Genomic DNA, 21,135 nt, shown 5'->3' on the forward strand with positions numbered 1-21,135 from the left:
GCTCAGAAAAAAAGAAAGTCTTTGTTGCGCTCTACCCACCTCACTTTCATGCATTTCAGCCGGTTTCCTTGCGACACTGGGCCGAAATTAATTCTTTCTCCTCAGAAGCTCTTCGCATAAACCTTTTTGCCGACTGTGGAACTATTCTGTTCTTAAAGAACATAAAACAGCATCCCATTTACACTTTACGAAAGCTTTCCAGGTTAAAAATTGGCCTGCTTCTTTTATGTGGTACTTTTTCTACGCGCACGCAGCCTTGATTCATGATTCACAAAGAGAAATGTTTACAGCGCTTTTCGCTTAGACAATTTATATTTTTTTACTTCAACGACGGATAGTTAAGCCCCGTTCAATAGACGAGAATCGAGTAAAAGCTGACTACTCAAGTACGGTCTCTCAACTTTTCATGTTCGTATGATGCTTTTCTCTCATACTTTTTCTGCCTACAGAAGAAACACCTCTTCTTTGTCGCATCCCTCAGTACATCAAGCCAACAGTATGACCTAAATAATAAAAAAACAAGACATCAGCGCATCGTGCCGAAGCCCACGCTGGTAATCCTTGCCTAACGCGAGAGGTAGTTGCCGGTCACCCTGACAGGTGCCGCCTCCTTGTGGTGGTTAATTAATCACTGCACCGCCGTGCTCCGCCTGTAGGTTGAAGCAATTAGGAGCTCTTTGTTAGACGTGTGCGCCCCGCCCTTATACTAGTTGCGGCGGCAGCTCTTCCGGGCGTCAGGAAACTTCGTACTCGAAGAGCTTAGGCAAGCACTGCGCCTGTGGTGTGTTGCTGGCGCCAATTGTTTTCTGCCCTTGGATTTGTGGACACGTTGTGAAGCTGCACCACCAACAAATCTTAGCGGAATATCTTGTTTGCGGTAATGCATTACCGCTTGTTACAGCTATGTTGGCGCTGCAACAAAGACCATGGTGATCGCTAGAAGTCCGGAATATTTAAGCTTAGCCGGAAAGCTTTTGAGCCTTTTCAGCGAAAGGGAAACACTCCGGCGAACTCCTGGTGGTAGTGACAATGTAGACTTTTTTACTGGCCTCTCTGAAGTTTGTGGTCAACAGCGCCGAAACCTACCATTCAGTGCAAACACACTTTTTTCTATTGAAGGTAAACATCTAAACAGTGTCAGTTTTTTCCTAAACTTTCGGTGATTCTAGAGCACCACTAATCATTGTCTGTCTGCCCTTAAATTTCCAGGTAGTGAGGAAAACCCGAACGAACACTTTTACTTTTTGGTGTCTCCGGAGGTGATGGGAGAACGATAAGCGTGTCAGACCCGCCCATATAGAACCTTCTTTTGAGCCAGTCTGAATCTTGTGACAGCGGATGAAACACCCTGAGTGGTGTTCAGTCTACCGTTCACACGACTTTTAAAGCCAAGGCTCAAGGTGTTGCAGTAAACCTATAAAAATTCTGCCATTCATTAACGCTCAATCAAACATTTTTGCGATGGTCTCGCGAGGCATGACTGACGTAGGTGACAAGTCCTAAGCATCAGAATGTATCTTCTACTTCAAAGAGTCATGCTTTCGCTTTGAATTTCTAACATCGAAACAAGGACGGAAACATATAAATGCCTTTTTTTTTGCAGATATATTGTGAAAAACGCATGCTTATTTACCATAAAAGCATCATATTCTCCTCTCTTTACAAAGTTTATCAAGCATCGACTGTCCGCTCACAAAACAAAACAGCATTATCAAAAAAGGCTGCTTAAAACATGGCCTCTCTTTCTGGCGCAGTGTCCGTGGCAATATTCGCCTCAGTGCTCAAGCAAGCGTTCATGACGCCAACATATGCATTAAAATTCATTGATTGCAGCGTCGTGTTAAAAGTGTTCATGCTTGCGCATGTGGCGTTGCGCAAAGGAAGTAACCTGTTTAGGGTACGTCGGTTTTGCAATGCTGTGACTTTGTAAGTCGTAGTTTGGTTGCACATCAAGATATAGGATATGTTGAGCGATCAATGTAGAAAAATCTAACCAGAACCAACCTTTTAATTGCTCCGCTTTTAAATAAGTTACAGGCATGGCAACATCTACATTAGTATTTATTTAAATAAAGCAGACTTCTCAAGAAACTTTATAGCAGACATCAAAGCGTTGATAAGAAAGCTATGCTGTGCCATATTCTCTGGTGCCTTTCAGAAAGTGATAGCGGTAGCCTTTACTTTCTCATCTAATTTTTGTAAGTATGGAAAGGCTTTAATTTTTGAGGTGCGATATCTTCTTCACTTACCATTACACCCGAGCTTCAGTATCAAAATATCTAGAGATTTCCGCGCTTAAGTAATGAACTGTCTGATAAACAAGACTATGACACCGAGATTACGGAATACATTGGTACTAACCCTCAAAAGTTTCAATCTTTACCTTTGAAACACACATAAAGAGGAAACAAATATCAACATACACGTGACTGCCGCAGAACAAATGTGTAACAAGGTGTGCTCAGTCTAGTTCCGTGCCTGTGCCTTCATCCACGCTCTTTTATGCTTGACCATGCTACCAGTAACCTCACAACAGGCAGTAGTCCATGAAGAAGAGACATCTCAAATCTCAGAAAGCCATATGAGTGGTAGAGAAAACAAAGGAAAACCGTGTAGCTAAACAAAACCCTGCCTTGCACATACTGAGGAGGATAATGCAGAGAACAATAAGAGACGCGTTGAAAATTGATTCATATCTTACCCGTACGCCGCCACTGCTCATCTTCGAACATCGATCTCAGGATGGAAGAACTACCCCAATTAGACAGACGGAAAGATGATTTTTGAGTATACGAGCAGAAATTCAGTCAGCTTTCTAGCGCAATGTCCCAAAGAAGAAATATTAATGAGAATGTGCTACAGCAGTCGTACTGTTTTAACGTGCACGCCACAACAACTAATCTCTTGTTAGTAGAAACAACTGACAACATTTTCAAACTTCGGGGACGTTGCATGTATATATGCACTTAATCTAGCGGGGAAAAAAAATCCAAAGCCACTTCGTCTCCCGGCTACGTAATGCTACATTCGGTTCTAATAGTGTCCAGCCGCGGAGCGAGGAAGATGGGAACTAATTCCATGTGACATATACGTCCATCACTCTGTGCTCGTAACTGCAAAATCTTCGTCCAACATCAACTGCGCTTGTCTGCTAGACGGCCTGTCGTCAAGTTAAGGCGTCATTAGCACACGCAGCGTTACCGTTGCTTTCATTACTGAATGAGTTGCCTGTAGACTTTCGGTTAAGATCGTCAAAGTTTGCCGTCAAGATGCAAGCGTGCATGCCCTCTACTCTGAGTATTTAGCTAGAACACTGAGCTTTCGTTGTGTCATACCGGTAACCGGTGAGTGAAAAAAATACACTGCTTCGGATAGCGTCGAAATAATTTTGAACCACTTAAGTGTGGTAGTGTAGTGCGCATTACCGTTTCAGTGCAACATGTTAATGCGGTACTTTCTCCGAGGTTTATTCCTTTATCTCTTGTGTGCATAATATGTCTTGATCAAAAACATTCACGATAACCAGTGGGTGTTCAGGGTATTAATATCTCTCTCACTCTACCGCGCCGAGGCATGTTGAATTATTGAGTTTGCATTACAAAGTTACTGAAGTTTTCCGAGACGACTTAGCGGGCAGGCAGCGAAATTCAGAGAAGCCGTACGCTACCATCATCCAACGCCGCAGCAATGCGTTTTTTTTTTTTACTAAAGGACAGAATGTCGCTAATTTTAAAGCCGTGGTGCACCTTGTAGTTGTATGGCTGTTTGCTTGCCTCTCAAAGACTTTTCGTTAAATTTGATTCGCAACAGATATTTTCACCAATCGATTTTTTGGCAAATGTTAAGTTAAACGGCGCTCGGCTCCTTTGGTGAGCCAGCAGAAGTCTCATGCAGGAAATTCATCATCGTTACATAAGCGTAAATATAAAAAAAGCGCGCGGAAATTGGAGCCATGGGCCATGCCTGTCCGCGTTACATACCGCTCCCTACCGGCAACATCCGAAACAAAAGCGAGAGCCAGCAGGAGGCGCTTTAATGTCCTCACATTTTGAGCAAGCAAGAGAAAGCTACACTTCAGTAAAAATAATCAGTGCCATCAGAACTAATCCAGATCGACAGCGTAGTGCACGAGGAGTCATATTCAGGCTGCGGTTGAAAAGTTACATAAGACGGTGAAAAACGCGTTAAAACAGAGAAGTTGTGGGGAATAATGTTTTGCTATATTCCTTTTCCGGTAATAAATAATAAAGCCGCGAATATATGCAAGTCCTCCAGAGCCGCAAAAGCTTGAAAAATTGTTCAAGCTCAGCTTCCCTCCATCTTTCTCTTTTCGCGCCGCAGGCTACGTGAAGTGCGGGCGCGCAGCGAGCGACCGGCTTAAGAAGCGGCCTCTTCGTCGAAATTGTCCGCACTCGAGTGACGCGGGCCGACGCCGCCGTCTCAAGCAGCGCTTGCAGCCGCCACTCGAAGCACCCGCAACTGGTTGCGGCGGGGGCAGCGAGAAAGCCGCCGCTCGCTCGGAAGTGACTTTGACGTCCTAACGGCAGCCACTCTTAAAAGGATCTCGCCGCTCGCACTGCGTACGGTCATGGCGCGCTGTCTCTCCACCCGCGCGGCGTCGCCGATAGACGAGAAACACGGCGTAACACAAGACAGCCGAGCTCGATACTATAAAGCCAACTCCGCTCTCGCGCCCGTCAAGACTCGGTCGATACACCCGCAAAACAAAGGAGTGGTTTTGTTGCTGCTTCTCCTTCCCTCGGCCACTTCCCTCTTGTACGCGGGGAAAAGAAAGCGCTCTGGAGGCGCTCCTGTGTACGCTTTTCGAGCGTCGCTAATTGAATGCAGTGTTGCCGAGGCAGGACGTTGGAGAGCGCTCGGCCATTTTCACGACGAAGTGAGTAGAGTTTGCCTCGTGAATGTAGAAGCTTTGGTTCCTGAGCAAAAGTGTCCATAAATCAAGCCTTCCGAAATAACGAGCCATTAATAAAAGCGAAAATCAACAATTTAAATTGCGCATTATAATTACATAATGCTTCAGTGCATAGGGGAGGGCAGTAAAGTGCAAATCGGACAACCTTGAAAGCTAGAGATGCAGTATTCTGCTCGCAATGAGCTTTAAAATCATGCTGTGTAGGTTGAAGCCCGTTTGAAGCGCCTAGTGGTCCAGGAGACACGCGATGACGCCTTTGGGTGTGATGAAGTATATCCTACTCTGATTGTTCACTTGCCACGAACTCTGTACTCGCTGAGCTGAAAGCTTCTCAGTGTGGTTTCCAACGTAGCGCCTGGAGAGAATTGTTTTCGCAGCCATCCATGCAATGCGTCAGATGGTGAGGCGCGTCAACCGGGAACGATGCCGCTGTACAGCATGAAACCAAGCACACAAAAAAAGAATAATATTACGAGAATTTCCACAATCGCATTGCATTTTTCTGGTGTTCTGCACTCAAAATATAAAGGGTGGAACATCTGGTCGAATCACTCGGGATTTTGTTCTCACTGCTGCTCATATTAACAGGTCAAAAATACGTGGGCCTTAGTGTGCTCCGTGCGTTTTCACCCTGTCCATATGCTGGACAGCGAGTTTCCATATCGACGAGGCATAAGTACACTGATAAAGTTTGGTCCCCAGAAACTGTCTATAAATCGAGTGTCTATATAAGGGGAGGTAATATTAACGGGGCACAGCTGCACTCTTGACACCAATCAACTTTTCTCTTATCTCATTCGTCTCTACTGCAGGTCTAAGCTGTGATATCAAGAACACAACGCGCTGTCACGATGACGTCAGACAACACAGGCGTATATGTCGAAATATTCGTTTTTGCGCAAGCGAATCAATGCCTCCCCCTCCTCTTCTTTTTTTCTTTTTACAAAACGCGTCCGACGCCTGCCTCAACTTGCACTGCGTGGAAATACTGAGGCGTAGGGCGCTGCCTAATCCTTTCGATGGCTGCCTTCTTCTTTTCACTTACGTCTTCGTGAAATCTTAATGCAATCAGAGTGACCAGCTTTATTGGCGCTAATGGCTTTATTGTTGAAGCACTCTCGCGGAAGGTTTGTGAAAGCACCAGCTGAAGCCGCAGCGTCACTCGCTTTGTTTCGCCCGAGAGTTGGCTGCGTCCTTTCAATTGTTTTTTTTTTTTTTTGCTCCTCACGCCTCCGCACAGCTCTTCTTACTTCTGGCTGCCTGCCACTTCGAGCTTCGACGGAGCAATGCGAACGATGCGGTCAGTTCAAAGGAGAGCCGGACAAGAAAACAGGAAGCTGCACACCGTGGAGGCAATATATAGCCGACGCAGGCCTTCCTGCAAAAAGGGCAAACTCCCTTGCTTCCGTCATTTGAGTGAAGTCGACGAAAGACGCAGGGCTTACTAAGAAGTACGGTGAGCAAAGCAGTCGGGTGTCTGGAAAAAACTTACCGAGAAAGGATGCTGCTACAAACAAAGGAAAAGAAAACAGAAAGAAGAATGACGTCACAGTCGAAGTTTTCACGGGTTCAGGCTATTTAGAGATGGAAAATATATGAAAGCAACGGACCAGTGCGCACCACTGTTTACAGAGAAAAAAACTCCTTCCGCTGGCCACCGGTTCCTGCAGTTCATAAGCAAACACTTGTAGAAGTATCAAGCGCAGCGTGAATCATTTTTTTTTACTTTATGAAGCCATGACAGCTGTGGGGTTAACAAAGCTCTTACACTTCTCAACCACGTCAGAACTGCAGAAGCAACGTTTTTAAACAAAATAAAATGCTTCATGCTGGCACGCCCTCATTGCAGTTGCTCTTGCAAGGAATAATACTGCAGGCCTTTTTTTTGGAGGTCATTTTCGCAAGCAGAGTATATTGCTTGCAACAAATTTTGCATCAGCTCTATGTGAAGCATGGAGTATTCCATCATCCGCTATTACATGCACAGGCCACAGCATAAATCTACCGCAAAACTAGTTGACCGCCCGCATGAGCTGTTTCAGGAGCTATTTAGTGGAACGTAGAGTTAAAATTGGCTGTTTGAAACCGTTCTTTAAAATTTCTCAATAAGTTTGATTTTTGTGCGAAGTCTTTCACTCAAAACACCTTTTGTTATGAAAGGTTTCCATGAGCCTGCGTTAAAGCTTTGTTTGCAAAGCCACATCCTTAAGTTCACTTTGGTTCACTTTTGAGGGCGGCTGTAAATAGTGACTGCCACGAATGCCGCAGTGCTAAAATGAGCGTTGTTTTTATATTTTGCTCAAATATTGTTCAGTGTCAGACTAGTTGTGCTAGTTATAAATAAAGACCATCAATCATCTCGTGTTGTGCTGCTTGCGTTCTATTTTTTTCTTCTAGCGCACAGTCGCACGAGTCTCGTTTTCGAGCAGTACAGTGTACCCTCAAAACTGGTAAAGAATAGAGCACGCTTAAGGAAGTACTTTAGATAACTAGCTAGCCAGTGGTAGATCTATGTTATCTAGTCTATAGAAAGGTGATGTGATGCACGCGTGTACTCTATATGGCCCCAGAACAAAAACAATATAATAATGGCTGTGCTGCGCGTAAGAGACGAAGTACGAGAACATAGGAAAGAGGTGGCTCCTTTCTCCAGCACTGTGCATGCCTTATTATGCTTCGCCATTTAGCCGAAACCGCCGCGCCACAGACAACACTTACACGCACAATACACAAATTATGATTGTGTATTGTTGACAGTATTGCTGTCTATTCGGAGGCACTGTGCAGCAGGGCCTTCGATTGCAGTGAAAGCGCTATCCGCGTTACTGCGACGTACTGCAAAGAGGGCTACTTTCTGCTGCGTTAGTCGTAGCATCCAGTGCGTTATAAAAGTCTGAATACAAAGAAAAAAAGAGGCGCCTGCGTGTTCTATGCCTGCTTTCTGCATCTACATATTCTGCTGACGCTTCCAAACCTGAGACACGCTTGAATGAGAAAGCACAGAAGTTCCTGGGTATAACAAGAGAACCTGTCACCTCTGACTAGTGAAATAAAAAAATAACACCAGCAGTGCGCGCACTGTAACATTCGTGGTCCGCTGACAGATACGAATGCGGAGCCAAAGCAGAAATGCTAACGATGGCTATGAGGTCGGGAAAATTAAAAAAAACGTCGTCCGTTGGAAGTGTTTTTAGAGCAAGCTGCGTACACTCAGCGACATTCCTCTTTCAACGCAGTATGTTAACCACTATTCAAATCACAAAATAGGCAAGAACGTGTGCGACGAATGCTTTTTCTGGATCGCAGCCTTGTCTTGCAGAATTGCAAAGACTACTGAGAGTGCGCAAAACACGCTGCTCAATCCTCAGAGCTGAAGGATTTCTTCTATTGTGGCGCACAATGAAGGCTAAGACATTCCACAACGGCAAAACCGAAATAAGCTTGAGAGTAGAATATCCAGGTGGTGCCACATATATCACTCTGCTTCCGGTGAGGCTGCAAACCAAAGAAGAAAGTTTTCAGCTCTGCATTTAGAAGAAGAATAATCATTTGCTAAATTTTTAAGTTATCTTGGATGCCAGCGAGCAGACACGACCGCGTTCAGGCACAATGAATGTAGCAACGGCAACTATTTCCTAGTGCACTCAGGCGATACAATTCACATCTCTGCGCGTATTGGCACCGTACATGCTTACAAAGGAAGAGAGGTGCTTTACTTTTCTAACTTTTAGGACAAAAAAAAAACATTTCGTCGTTTTTTCGTGATCTTTGAGAGCAAAAACTTACATGTCAAGGGTAACTAGTGCAGAGTGTCCTGAAAGTATGAAAACAGCCCCGCAGTGTCTAGGACACGTCGTTACAGACTGTTGACGTATTCAGCCGTCTGCGATGGTGTAGCGACCTTTGTGTTAGGGAGCAAAGCACAGGCTCGCGGGTTCGACACAGGCCCGCATTATTATGGAAGCGATGAGAAAAAAAAATTGTCTTGAGATTCATGGGCTGCACGTTAAAGAACCTCTTTTTAAGTCAATCCTAAAAATTCTTTTACTACGTTCCACTCACCCAATAAATTTAATAGCAAAATGAAAATTCATAAGACGTTATGCATGGCATTCTGATTTCTAAGAACGTAAGCGCGAACGGTGTCAAGGACATTGCATTCTGATCATAAATTTTAATGACCCACTGTGCTCTGTTCATGGAATTTTGAAGAGCTGTGTGACTGGCGCAGGTGACTGGACTCTGAGAACACAACAGCAAAATCAAATATGCGACATTGCCGCTGGGGCTTCTGTCTTCTGAACGTGAGTAAACTACGCTATGACAGCGTAGCATATCTTAACTTTCAAGCAAAAAAGGGATGGCCGAATGCGCCGAGAGCCCCTATTTTCGTCCGGTTGAACACAGACCCACCTGCCTGCACAGCCACATTGCGCTAAATCTAACTCGAAATGACGTGATGTCTATGTAAATACATAACCATTCGAACGGAAAAAGATGTGTCGTAGCAGAGATGTATGCTGATGGTTCCCGTCTGAATATCAATACTTTACATGCATAGTTCGCGCCGTTCGAAGCTTAGTAAGAGCCAGGAGAGTACGAGGCTGTGTGCAGTGTGCAGCGCAATGCAAATACCCTGTTAAGAGTGGCATGATCTGAAATAAGAAAACTGACAACGAGAGTGCGTGAGAAAGGCTGCGTTGAACGCAAAAAGAAGGGAAGAGTTAGAGCAAACATAGAAAAGGAAACGCCTCCAGCCCTTTTAGAAGCGAAGTTTGTAGTGCTGAGAGTATCAGCGCTTCAAATAGAAGACGTGTACGTGGCAAGAGTATGCAAACACGTTGGAAGAGTGCATTCTACTTCTTCTATGCTTCCAGGCTTTTGATGTGGAAGAGAACGAGCTGACAACAGATGGGGCGAATAGAGGAACTGGTGGCATTATTTGTATCCATGCCGCTAGAAGGCAGGCCAGGGCAGATTATGTGAAGCGGAACCTAGCCACAATGGAAAACACAGTATACACAGACGCGGCCCTCTATCCATGGGACCACAGGACCAGAAAGTTCCGAGTCGCGGCAGCAGTGGTAGACCACATGGGGGAACCAATTAGCAGCGCGACATTAAGAAACTGTACGGTAACGGAGGGGGAGGAAGCTGCCGTAGCTCTAGCGGCGGCCGAAGGTTACCGTAGGAACAAGTCTTTGATAATCCTAACAGACTCCAAAGCAGCATGCAGGAACTACATACAGGACAAAATAAGCAAGGAAGCGCTGAGCATCCTCCTCGAAGCAAAGCTTCCAAATAAGACCTTAAGACACAGGATTTTCTGGATACCGGCACACACCGGGATAGAGGGTAACTCGAGGGTAGACAGCCTAGTTCGCGAGATCACGAGCCGAGCAGGGCAGTCAGAAACCCTGGAGGACCCCATGACGGTGGAACCAACGTATGCAGAAATATTGAACTACCACAGAGGGCGGAGATTCAAATACCCACCACCCCACACATCATTAACACAGCACGAGGCGGTCTGCTGGCGGAGACTGCAAGCAGGGACTTTCCACAATTTATATATACTACATAAGATGTTCCCTACACAATACAGGGACACATGTCCGTGGTGCGGAGCAACCCCCACACTATATCACATCACATGGGAATGCGAACGGAACAGAGCATTTCACAAGCTAAATGACCCGAATGCGGAACAATGGGAGGGCCTGCTGAGCAGCAGCGAGCTCACGGCCCAAAGGGCACTGGTGCAGCACGCCTGCGAAGCAGCAAGACTTAGCGGTGCCCTGGAATACGGGCGCCGACCTTGTGAAGAGGCCGAAGACATCGGCCCACCGCTAAAATCTGATTTTTGGAGCTATAAATGTTTTTCACTCACTGTATCTCCCTGAAGACGTCAGTCCGCAGGTCTTGTCCGAATGAGCGGCAAACACGTGTACCCAGTTCCTTCGACGAGGCTCTATTCGTGAAGGTGATTCAGTGGGAGTGGCGTTACGTTTCTAGCGTTCATCTGTCACTTAATTTTTGGGCAATGGGGTCGTGCACTAGGTAGAAACGCACCAGCCATAAAAAAAAAATGGTTTTTAAGACTTGGTGCAAATTACTATTCCTGCCGTATTCTTTTGTGAAAATGAGATTTAGTTCCGGAAAGAAATAGCCTAAGTCAGTCGCAACGGGCTCGCTTAAAATCGATATTCATTACGCTCAGTTCTTCAAGTAAAGGGGAGCCCCTTTGAAAGGATTAGTCAGGAAGGAACAGTGGAAGAACTAAATTAGGCGCACATGTGGCTTTCAGTTCATGTAATTACTCTACAGCTGCGACGACACGACATAAAACTAGTTCCTAAGGGGCGTATTTGAAGCAATGCAGGTGTTGCATACATGGTACGCGTATATTGAGCCCTTTAAACATATCACAGCTTTCAAACGGCAATTAATGCCATTGAAGATACGAAAAGTTTTGCGTGTCTTAGTTGTCTAATCCCTCCATCTCTCGGTGCAGCGTGCTGAGTAGCTAGAAGAAAACTGCGAAGCACGCGCCCTGTATTTCCTCTTTTCTTTTAATATTTTTTTCTCTACTTCCTACTGGACGTCGCCGGGACTTGCATTTATCGTTAGCAGCCTCGTGCATTGGCCTCTAAATTTCCTGATTGATATTTGTCTTAAGAAATGAAACAATAATTTTTTAGGCTTTCGATTGCCTTTTAGAATACACCCCTCAACACCGTCTTCTGAACATCGAATTTACCACTGAAAACATAACAGTTCCGAAATTGCTGACACCTTCTGAACTAATCATTTGGACGTACTATATTAGCTTCAGTTTGAAAGGAACTGTCTACATTTCTTATTTTGGGCAGAGAAACAGGTTTGTTGAGCAAGTCGCTTAAGATGCTGGCAGCCATTCTCAAAGCATCAGTGCTGAAGGCAAGTCGCGCAATGCATAATCTGTACATTGCATACAAGTGGGCTCCACCGCCGCGTACTGCACTCCTGAACATTGGACAGGCTATTCGACATACCTTCCTCATGAGCAACTTCATTTGATTAGTTTTGTAGGCACAGGGAAGTTGCTCATGTCCTAGCCTTCAAGAGTCTGTGTAAACACATGGTAGACAGACTGTAGGTAGATGGGTTTCATGCGAACACAAAGTGAACAAAAGAGGCTTCCCCTTCCCTTGTTCCCTTTGTGCTTGTCAATACAAGGTAGTGAATAATTTAAGCGAAAGTTAACCTTATTCCGACCTAATACAGGGCACACTTTTACGGGAGGTTTTGTTTTCTTTATCCTCCTGGGAGCTGTTAAAAAAGTCCCCCGATTTATGCAACCTCTTGAGGGGAAGGGCTTACAACATGCGCTGCTTATTCTGTTTTAAAAACTGGCTCCTCTTCCGGACGTCCGCAAAGCAAGCTAGAGCTCTGGAGCCTGCTTTCAGGGATCCTTCTGAAATTTGTTCCGACGACGCATCTTTGTGCCGCTTATGTTCTGTTTTTAATGCAAGAGCATTGAAGGCCTTGCCAGAAAATCCGGCGTTGGCTTTGGTGGCGTTGGCGTAATAAGAGAAAATTCAGGAGCATTGCTCTGGAATGTGGTCCCCAAAGAGGAGGCAGGTGGGCCCCCGAGGTCACGTGACCTTGTGGCGTCATCACAACCTGCCCACCGGGTAGTCAGCAAACTGCCCACCTTGGCAGCCGGCAGTTAAATTAATTATTGATCCCTCGGGAAGATCAACTTGCGCCGCACAAGCTTCCCTACGGCGGCAACACCTTCCAACGCAGGTCAGTGGCGCATGGCTTAACCGCTGCACCACTGCGCCAGAAAGGGTATGACGACGACTCCCAAGGGTCTTGCATGTACGAGAATTAAGCCGTTTCACTATCGCGTCATACTCTTCAGGCAGATCTTACGTGTCCTCTCCAATTTTTCTTCTTACGGGCACTGCATCACAAAATTTTACACAGTTTCAATTGCGACACCGCGGTGGCAACTATGGCTCTCAAGTGCACTTCTCCTTCTGCGCCTAACATCTGATTTAATAGATATTCGTTTATCTAAATTTGACTTTAGAGTGTGTGTCTCAGAGGTGGGTAATTAGCGCCAAAAGTTTCCTGTTCTTACATAATTTTTCTCTTTTCACATAGATAATAAAAACCAATTGACAAATATTTCTTGCGGAAATATACACTGCCAAAAAACGGTTTTCCTAAAGCGCTGTTTCAGCCCATGCGCCAACCCGCATTCACAACACTGAATGACTCTCCGGAAGCCCCTACTTCGCTGAACTCTTTTTCACCATTCACCAATGCTTTCACACACCACACTTCACTCCAATGCTTTTTTTTTAGCAGCAAGTGTGCAAATTTTGCCGAAAAATTCTGCTGAAATTTTTAGTTTAAGCAAACTTGGCAAGATATATGAATAAAGCTCTCTTGCTGGCAAGATCACACATTCAACCCACCGCTTGTCCCACTGCTCCAAACACGTTGCATATCACTCATGAGTTAGTGCCATCGCCTTCCATGTTGTATTTTATTTGATCGCTTCAAATCTCTTGCACTTCAAGTGGTGCATCGAGTATTTGTTAGCAGCCGCTCGCATGTACGCACTGCTGTACGCTGCAGGGCGGTGCACTGGCATGGCGACTCCATTCCTCACCAGAAACACTGTATCAGGCGAGGTGAACGTTAAAGCGTATCTTTGAGGATTTGCGATTGCGAATCGGAAGCTAAAAGGCACTCCAACACCATATTGAGCTATTGGCGTGTGGTACAACATAATTCGACATAGTCTTTCTTTCTGCAGAACAAGAACAGTGGCGGCCAGTGATGCATGCACAGAATGCCCTCCTCTCCGCACCCACTCGTTTTCCACTGGACCAGGAATATTTGGAGGTAATAAATCTGGTTGGAGGTTTTCCGCTCAACCCTAGAATATTGAGACTTTATACAAAATGCAGATTTGCAGCGAATCTATTCGAAAAAGAGATTTTCGTCATGCAATATCCGTCAGAAAGAATGCAGGGTGTAGCGTGCCCATTGAGTGTACATTTTTCAATTAAAGATGACCTGAACGACGCCAATGTTCCGTACTCAACGTATTACACGTACAGAGCATACAGTTTACTAGTCACCGAAAAATGCCGAAGTTCTTACTTCATCGCTGCGCTGAGCACTTCGCAGCTTTAGTTAGCAGAAATCCGCCAGTACTACACAGTGCGAAAAGACAAATTATATCTGGCAAAGCACGAGCATTGACTCACGAAACGCAAAGATCTCTCCCTACGACTTGTGGCCAAAGCTCAAGAGCGCGGAGGTGAGTAGTTTTAGATCACCTCTGGGCCATTTCAAAATAGGAATCTTCATATGCTTCAAAAACTGTAGGAACGCTGGTAAAGTTTGAGTGCTACCAATGGGAATGTTTCCAGTGGTAGTTAAGTAGCTTTGACTTAGGTTAAAGGCATATTATTCAACATAAATGATGAAAATGGTATTCACACACTGCACATGTCGGCCTTATGCGCAGAAGCCACATTCGGCTTTTCTTTTTAAGTCAACTTTTGAGTCGCACATTTTTTTCCTGCATGACTTCCTTTCGGCGAAGTTTCTTTGACGGCCACTAATATCTTTTGAAACCACATTTTCCCTGAAAACATTTCGCTCGGCGCAACCTAAACGCTCAGTTGGAGTAAAAGAAGCCTCGTAAAATATAAAGATATTCTTTCTTCACTAAAAGGCCGTGTAAAACGTTTTGTATTTTATTTTGCGGCATCAGACTGCAATTCACTGCAGCCAGCTACTCTCCAAATGGTTCATTGCTTGAGTGAAGTAGCATTTCATTCCCACTGTACCCTGTCAATGCAAATTTTTCTGCGAGAATATTTTCTTTGATCTCCCAATTGCAAGCAACCTAAGGTCCGTGAGCAAGATATTTACATGGTTTGTGATCCTAGGTTAGGGTAAATGGCATTTTTCTCCAAAACCAGGGGATTTCATTTTTTCGAAATTTACAGTGGCACTATAGGTGTAAACAATGCAAATAGCTTGTTTCATTCGTTGGGGGACAAGTGCATTTATCGTTCGTGTTACACCTGATCGACGAAGGAGCATTACGCAAGTTATGTGCTCTATTTTGGAGCTGTAATTGGGTTTACTACATTAAACAATTCTCGTTACATTAGCGTTCATTACTGTGCTATTACCGGTCGCTCCCGTTGATATTCGGCCAAAAGCCATCTGCCAATGAGGGGTTAACCTTTGAACAGTGACGAAAGATTTTGGATGCTCTCGCACAGCAGCACAAATATGATACCAAAAAAACAACGCTTCATAATTCAGGTTGTGGAATTCGCTTTAAAAATGTTAAATAATTATTTCTTGGGTGGTATTCGAATCATTAAGCGTGTACAACCTATTTATCCTCCGCTCTTTTCGCGAACTGTTCAACCTGGAGCGGTACTTTTGCACGGCGACAAAAATGTGGCGTATATAATACCTCTGGTCTGGAGTGAGTGTATATACAGTAGTCAACAAAAAAAAAAAAGATATATTCCAGTTTTTAGAATTTAAATTTTTTTACCGTACTGCACATTTTACACGAGGTTGCTGAGACACCAATGTCAGGCTTCTACACAATAGCAACTGATATTTATCATCATAATAAGCCATATTTCATTCCCATATTATATTTCACGAAAAGCTGCTTTCTGCGCTGCGTGAAGGTATCGGCTAGAATATCTGTTTTTATAAAGAAATGCGGCAACAATTTCAAGAATGCCTTTTCACACTACCCTCACGAGTCAGTGCTTTCCGCGCTATCCTTTTCCGTCGACCAACGCTTCACGAAGCACGGAGTCCGGGAAGCTGTCAGCGAACATATTGTCTTTGTTTCACACTTCCGCAGCAGCGACGTTCTGCTCGTCGTGTGATGCGTACTCAAAATGTGATGCGTACGTGCGATGCGTACTCAAAATAATCTCAGCAGACCAGCTTGAGCACTCCATAGGGTCCATCGTCCTCGTCGTCATCTAATTTTCACGAGCCAGAAGAGCGCTACGGGTAGTATTCTGTATTCGTACGGCACACATTGCGCCTTCTGCGGTGAAGTAGCTAACATATACCACATGGTATGAGCATGCCAGTACAATACAGATATATATCAACAATCTAATAATCGAACTATGAGGACTAGGAAGCGGCACTGTCCAGCTCACAGCCGCAAAATCAGCTCTGGGTGTTGAACCGACAAGAGCGGCGGTAACAGCTAGTGGGCTCTTGGAATGAAATCCCACCAAGCTAGCCTTGATTTATCCTGTACATTAAATGTATTTCTCGCTCGCTCGCTGTTGAAACACATATCCAAATTCTTTATTCTAGTGTGTTTATGACAGCATAGCGTTTTCAAGAATGCCCTGATAAACCTCTTCGCCCATGGTACCTTAAGTCTTCAGACTTGAGTGAGAATTCACTGAAAGAGTTGTTAGTAGCGCTATGTCCTGTCCACGTCATTCCTTTTTCTTCGTGTTTATGCGCTAGAAATTCAGCCAAGAGTGCAGAACTAGTCTGAAAAAATGTCCTCGAAGTAGACAAACTCTTAGAACGAAGAATAAACCCGATTCCGTTGCGTTCCCGCCTCTATGGTTAGACGTCCGAAGTTGATGACGGGATGATTGGTTTGGTTTGTTGGGGTTTAACGTCCCAAGGTGACCGAGGCTATGAGGGACGCCGTAGTGAAGGGCTGCGGAAATTTAGACTCCCTGGTATTCTTTAGCGTGCACTGACATCGCAAAGTATGCGGGCCTCTAGAATTTCGCCGCCATCGAAATTCGACCGCCGTGGCCGGGATCGAACCTGCGTCTTTCGGGTCAGCAACCTAGCGCCATAGCCACTGAGCCACCGCGGCGGGTCTGATAACGAGATGAATGCAAATTGCGTTTGAGGCGACCTATACAACGAATCCCATCATTCCTGCACGACACGAGCTTTTATCGTCTAATCGAAACGCACTTTTTAAACACAACAGGTGTTCCTTTGCCTACATCATCCAGGAAACCCGACTATTAATAAATATGCGGATTTTGAGCTGGGCTACTGCCTGTCCGGTCAGCACATTGCCCATGAATTCTCATAATCAATAGTATCCCTAAAGACTCCCATACCTAGATGAAATGTTCGGAAATATCTATTACAGACATTACAGCCTTTTTTTAGGCTCGCGCGAACTACGGCTTTCTCGACAATTTGTTTGGTCGTTCTGGCGTGGGTCATAAGAAGATCGAAAAACAAACCCACAATGAACCTATATCTTTTAGAAACTTGTGAAGGCGTGGACTGCGCTCCTCTGAAATCCAGTGGAAGCTGATGGTGTTCCAATTCGTAGTTGTGGCCACGGATAATTGCCATTTGAACAGCCTTGACATTAACCTCACACTCCTCCCACGGCTTATGAAAATTTTAACCGCAGGATAAATGTAACCGCAGAATAAGACACTTGAAAATGGTCATTATTCCATCGTTATATATTCATAAATAGCAAAACGATTTTTATGTAGGTTATATTTTGAATTTTTACGAAAAAAATTGAAAATATCATATATTTTTATTCACTACAGCATTTCCCAAGCGTGCAAAAACTGTCGTTATGCAGTTTGTTCGGATGTTTCGTGCTTGTTTTTCTACTCGGTAAATATTTGCCGTCACTCCCAACGAAAGGAAAAGGCCGGTTACACACTTACTGCGCGCCTTCTGTGAGATCTTGGTAAGCATCAGTCGGATGTCGCCGAAGTCCTCGTTCTCGTCGAACGAGTGGTGCGTGGCATTTTTTCCCAGCGCCGTGAACACCGAGGATAGCGAGAAGTAGCAGTCCGTGTGACCCTTGGAGTTGTCTCGGTACTGGTGGAAGAGGAGAGCGACTACGGTCCAGTCGAACTGGCGCATCACCTCGACGAACACCTGGCCGAGGCTGGAGAAGGAGCCGTTCATGCGCGTCAGCAGCCGGTAGTAGATCGACTTTGTGTCGAAGTGTTCGTTCTGGCCGGCCGCCGTGAGCAGGGGAAGCCCCCACTCCGAGGCGTACCGGATCACGGGGGCCAGGACATACGGGCACGACGGCCCGAAGAAGACGTCCACCTGGCCCGAGATGTAGTAGTCGAACACGGACAGCGGCCCGTTGGTCGACGAGCACTTGGTGTCATAGTAGTGCACGACCACATCCAGCTGCGTTTTGGCCACGGCCACAAGTACCGCGGGTAGCACCTTTTTGAGAGCGTATGGTTGGCTGTCATCATCGGGCGCAAGCACCAGGAAGTGTGGTACTCTGGGTGACGCATGAAGCAGACTTTCGGAGCGGATTTTCTCTGCCCTGCCGACCACCTGCTGGTTGTTGGACGAGATAGCTGAGCGCGGAACAACGGCCGCTGCAAGGGCGGCTCCTGCCAGTAGCGTCAACGCGGCTGACGGAGTTGCGTGCGAGCGTCTTCGGAGCGGTGTCATGACACCCTTCGCTCCCGCGCGCGGCCTCGACTGCTTCCCGGCTCGGGACGAGCAGCGGCTGTGGAACGCGCTGAACTACACCGGCCCGCGGTGAGAGAACTCCCGGAGCTCTCTTGCTGTGACGTTTTTTCGGTGTTTGTCCCGTGCCCTCTTCCCCTCACCGTTGCGCGGTGCTCGAGAGATGCGTGATAGGAGAGGGGATGAAGTGGGCCGGAACGTGGTACTCGAGGAAAGCGCCCGCCAGGGAGTATATCGCCATCTCTCGGAGGTCGCTCGAAGCGAGAAGTTTGCAGAGAGTTTTTTTGCAAAGAGGGCGGGAGAGGAAGCTGCAGTTGGCTGGGAACGTTTGTGGCGCAGAGCCTTGTTTGGGCGGAAGTCATGCGTTGATTTATGGTTTGCATTTTTGCATTTAAAAAACTAGCGGGAAATTTTTACTATAAACATAAGAGCCATGAAGTTTGCTATCTAAAGGCTGGCGTATTGCGACGTAGGTTGCATTTGTGATACAAATTATATGTTGCTAGATTTCTATATGATCAGGATTGCAGTCGTTTTCATTATCTGCCTTCATTAGGCTAGCGCTATTCATACTACCTTTACCTCTTTGTCTTTTCGAAAAAACAATGTTTTACATATTTTTTATTGCACATCATCTCCCACGAAACCGTACTCGTTTTAAGTCGGGAACACATGTTTCAATGCGGCGCATGCGAAATGGTACAATATTAGGGGATTTGAAAACCAAATCAGCTCATTGTGGAATAACCGTGCTCTAGAAACTCCGGGAACACTTAAGCTACGCCTCTAAGGGTATCACACGACAGCGGTTCCTTTTTCCAACGCAGACGCGTACACGGTTTCCTCTTTCGCAATCCCAATTATTTTGTGAAATACCAAACGACATATGTTTAAAACCTTGCTTTAAATAAGTTGTACGAACCTGCCTACGTGGCGTAGGTGTAGCGTGTCTGACTGGCAGGCCAAGAGTCAGGGATTTCCGATATGACGATGATGTGGCAGCGCCATCTATAAAAGGTTCTTGTAACGTCCACCTTTTTGACCAGACCGCATTTTTCCTTCACGCAGACGACCACGCCGGCAACGGCTTTTCTTCGGCGCAAAGTTTTTATGTTTTCGCGTAAAATTGGCTGTAAATTATAAGAAACAGTGTGGAACAGCCTAAAACCGCAAAATACTGGCAGCAAATAGTGTTTGAAAAATTGGCTTCTTCTCGATACAAACTTGCGAAACAAGGAGCACGCTTTACAGGCGCCGTTTCTGCACCAATGCCAAATCATGAATATAAATACATCATATAATTTCCTTGAACAAGAAGCGATGATTTTACCGACCCCATTTCCGAACTCGCCAACTATGATGGGGGCATTTTTTTCTTTTTCAATGACACGTTGTCTTTGGATTTCGTAAATGGCTCTTGGCGACTTTCAAGGCTCCCACTTCTACTGTACAAATAGCCTTTAATATTCTAGTAAAGGACATAATTCGGACCCCACTTGCCCAAAACACCCCAAACGTTCACGCATTTAGTCGAGTTTTTTTGGCTTCTTTATCGATTTCTCAAAATAAGAATATTAGGTTTTTTTTTCCCTTGAAACCCCTTTTCTGTCTTATACAGATATGCTTCGCAAGCGACATAGAAAAAATAGTACTAAATATGGTACTATGCGTACATGAAAACGTAAACGCATGCGCTGCAAAAGTTACATGAGTACCAAGAACACTAATTACATTGATATGCTTTTGGAATAAAGGATGTTGCGTAATTTGCGTAATAAAGGCTGTGCGTAATTTTTAAAAATAGACTTTGTGAGATAGAACAGTGTTTTTTTAGGGACAGGATTGTCATCAGTACAGTTCATCACAATACAGCTAATTCGTTTAACTAGCAGACTGGTTAATTAATGTTAGATATTTAACATTCAGTTCTTACCGATAGTTTTCTTATTTACTGAGAGGCTTGTAGCCCATCGTAAATAGTATTCATATAAGCTTTTAGAATTTCGAAAATACCGTTATCGACGCCGCAGCAGCGCATGTACATTTCGTGTCGCACACGGCGAAAAGCGAAACCGAGCGGCTATACAGAGCACTAGCCAGTTCAACGAGTGCGCCTCAGACAGTGGTGGGGCTGTCACATGCTCCCTTCGAAGGGCTCGACTGCCAAAGGCAGATCGCATGTGAGGCGCGCCGATGTCTGACGCACACGAGTACGCGTGGCCACCGATTTTTCTGGTCGCGCTGCTTTGGCTTCCGCCTTGTGTGGCTCCGAAAGTGCGTGCGCTGCAGTGGAGCCGATAATGTCATTTCCGAAATCTAAATTGATATGAATATTACTAACGGAGGGGTACCGGCCCTCCCCCCCAATAAATAAGCAGCCTATCAGTTGTAGTTGAGAAGTTAATTGTGAACATTAGTTAGCCAGTCTGCTTGAAAGGACTTCTTAGATGTACTCTCATGAATAACATCCCTGACAATGCAATGTCGAAAAAAGCGCTCTTCTAATTTAAAAAGACTACTTATATAAATTGGCGGCAGTCATGGTGAAACACACTGAGTAAATATTGCCTGATAGTGTGGGTTCCAGCAATGTACGCTTCAATGGCTACATTGTTTGTACTCCAATGTGTACCAAGCCCGCTGAATGCAAGAGAAACTGCCACAGCACGAACTAAACATTCTTC

The 21,135-nt window shown here is 45.3% G+C and overlaps 1 protein-coding gene across 1 annotated transcript in view; it reads right to left on the minus strand.

Annotated features, from left to right (window-relative positions):
• The window catches only part of LOC149340432 (atrial natriuretic peptide receptor 1), a 161,505-nt gene extending 143,027 nt beyond the window's left edge, over nucleotides 1–18,478 (minus strand). Inside the window, exon 1 of the mRNA XM_089549201.1 lies at nucleotides 17,677–18,478. Coding sequence (XP_089405327.1) covers nucleotides 17,677–18,433 — 757 coding nt within the window. The 5' untranslated portion in view covers nucleotides 18,434–18,478. The remainder of the gene's footprint in view (nucleotides 1–17,676) is intronic.
• Nucleotides 18,479–21,135: the final 2,657 nt, after the last annotated feature.

The sequence above is a fragment of the Amblyomma mixtum genome, chromosome 6 (assembly GCF_055824585.1).
Source record: "Amblyomma mixtum isolate Tamu chromosome 6, ASM5582458v1, whole genome shotgun sequence".
NCBI classification, from domain to species: domain Eukaryota; kingdom Metazoa; phylum Arthropoda; class Arachnida; order Ixodida; family Ixodidae; genus Amblyomma; species Amblyomma mixtum.